This window comes from Nothoprocta perdicaria, unplaced genomic scaffold (assembly GCF_003342845.1).
Source record: "Nothoprocta perdicaria isolate Ctin4 unplaced genomic scaffold, notPer1 scaffold_152, whole genome shotgun sequence".
NCBI classification, from domain to species: domain Eukaryota; kingdom Metazoa; phylum Chordata; class Aves; order Tinamiformes; family Tinamidae; genus Nothoprocta; species Nothoprocta perdicaria.
This window is the reverse complement of record NW_020454672.1, coordinates 818,511-820,668: the sequence shown is the minus strand read 5'-3', so window position 1 is coordinate 820,668 and position 2,158 is coordinate 818,511. Positions and strand designations below refer to the sequence as shown.

The following is a 2,158-nucleotide window of genomic DNA, read 5'->3' as shown; positions in this document are numbered from 1 at the left end:
CCTGGATGCCACCCTGTGCCACATGCTGTAGGTGTGCCTGCTTGAGCAGGAAGGTTGGACTAGATGATCTGTAGAGGTCCCTTCCAAACTTAAATATTCTGTGAATCTGTGAATCTGTGTAAAAGCCTATTTACAAAGCAAAGATCAAGCATGCTGTGGAGCACTACATTAACCTGGGCTCAACAGATACTTTTCATCTTGATGCTTCTTACTGGCTAGCCTAAATAAGTCCCTCTTTGGCAGCTCAAATGTGTCCCATTTCTAAGGGACCTTTCCCATGCATTGCATAGGAATGAGGTGGCTAATTCAGAATCATCTATTTTCATAATAGCCACATTCTGCTTATTAATGTAGTACACATCATATGTTGGGGATTGAAACATAGCCTACAGGCTCTTTTCACTCTACTGTCATTATTTCCCTTTTAAAGTGTTTTGCTGCTTTTTTCTTTTTAAGAAAGAATATACTAATAATATATAAATTAATATATMWTACATATATATTATATATATAGTATAATATATAAAAATATACTAATAAATACTAATATAAAATTGGTATAAAAGTATATAAGCAGTGATAGATTGTTTATGGGAAATTGATCATGTTGACTGAACATCTTTTGACTAATGTAAATACATCTGTATTTATGGCTTCTAGTACTGTGGCTACAAACTGTCCAGGGTCCAGGTCTGGCACTAGAAATGACAACTGGGACTCCTTCTTGGTGGAAAATAGAGAAGAGTAAATGTAAAATAAGAATACAATTTCATTAAAGTGAAAGAAAAGCCAGACCTATACAAGGCAAAACCAGAATGTCAAGTTCTGATTTTTGAAATGAAAAGAGACTTAAAAAGAAATCAGGATTTTTTTAAAGCAAGTTGAACGCAAAGGAACACAGAAATTTGAGTTAACTTTTCTACTCTTTCCAAAGGTTAAAATTCGCATCAAAGGGATTTGATTCTCCTCTGCTTTCCACCAGTGTCCTTCTCCTAGTTGCTCTTGGCTGTGGTCCTTACATATGCTCTGCACAATAATTTCTAACTACGTCAGGAACAAACAAGCTGGCAAAAACAACTCCTATTAAGCAAAGATATTTTCCTGAAAAGACGGAACCCAGCAATATGATTGGTTGTTTGCAGAAATAATTACCTTCATGCATAGGAACCATGAGAAACAGATGTGGACAAAAAAAAAATGACAGATGAGGAACGTTAATTAGGAGCTTTAAAAAGATAACCAAGAGCAGAGCTAGCAGAAAGATTAGAAACTGCAGGGCCAGCTTATTATTTACATGCTTCTGATCATTTAAGCTTAATCTCTTTATTATGCATCCTCTTTGTCTTTCTCTGCTCTTTATTTTCAGCTGTAGTTACTTCTGTGGTCTAAAAATGACAATGTTATCAAATGCTTGTAGAAAAAAAAATGTGTTTTTATTATTATAAGGCAAGGATGTATTTATTTTAAGGTAAAATTGATTTTCCCAAAAGTCATAAAAGATATCATTAATTAAAAAAATACATAGTCTTCTGTTTGGTGCTAATTTCTTTATCAGGAGTAGCTTTTGTCTTCGGAAGAAATAGAGAAAACAAAATCAAGCACGGTTTGCACCATTTTAATATGATAGTGTGCTTTTAGATAACTTCTTAATAAACTAGAAAGGCTCTTGATGCTCTAAAGAAACCTTCATATTTTATATGACTTGCAAGGAGGAAAGACTTAATGAACACACAGCATATTTTGAAAAAATGGTAATTTGAGTATGTTACAGCATGTGCATTGAAGTCTGAAGTAAAAAATGTGTGTATGTAATGTACCATAATCCACCAGAGTGCAATTGCAACTCTTGATTTGTTCTTCTAGAAAATAATTAACTGGATAACTGTAAAAGACACAATTAATTAAATGATTTGTTTATAATTCTATCTAATAATGGAAAGATTTTCTTCATGGAAATAAATAAATAATATTTATATATATATATAAATACTATTTTTAAAGGTATAATATATACAATATATCAAGAAAATTAATACTTACATAAGGGATTGTGTCCAAAGTGTCTGTGTTGACAATTATAGGGGCAGGGCTTGCCTGAAAGACAAAAAAAAAAAAAAAAAAAAAATTTTGGGATTTCAATGATTACTCGGCTACGGGA

General features: G+C 32.5%; 1 protein-coding gene across 1 annotated transcript in view; it reads right to left on the bottom strand.

Moving 5' to 3' along the window:
- DLG2 (discs large MAGUK scaffold protein 2) overlaps window positions 1-2,158 on the bottom strand; it is a 597,632-nt gene that overhangs the window by 375,142 nt on the left and 220,332 nt on the right. Inside the window, exon 3 of the mRNA XM_026034918.1 lies at window positions 2,041-2,094. Coding sequence (XP_025890703.1) covers window positions 2,041-2,094 — 54 coding nt within the window. The remainder of the gene's footprint in view (window positions 1-2,040; window positions 2,095-2,158) is intronic.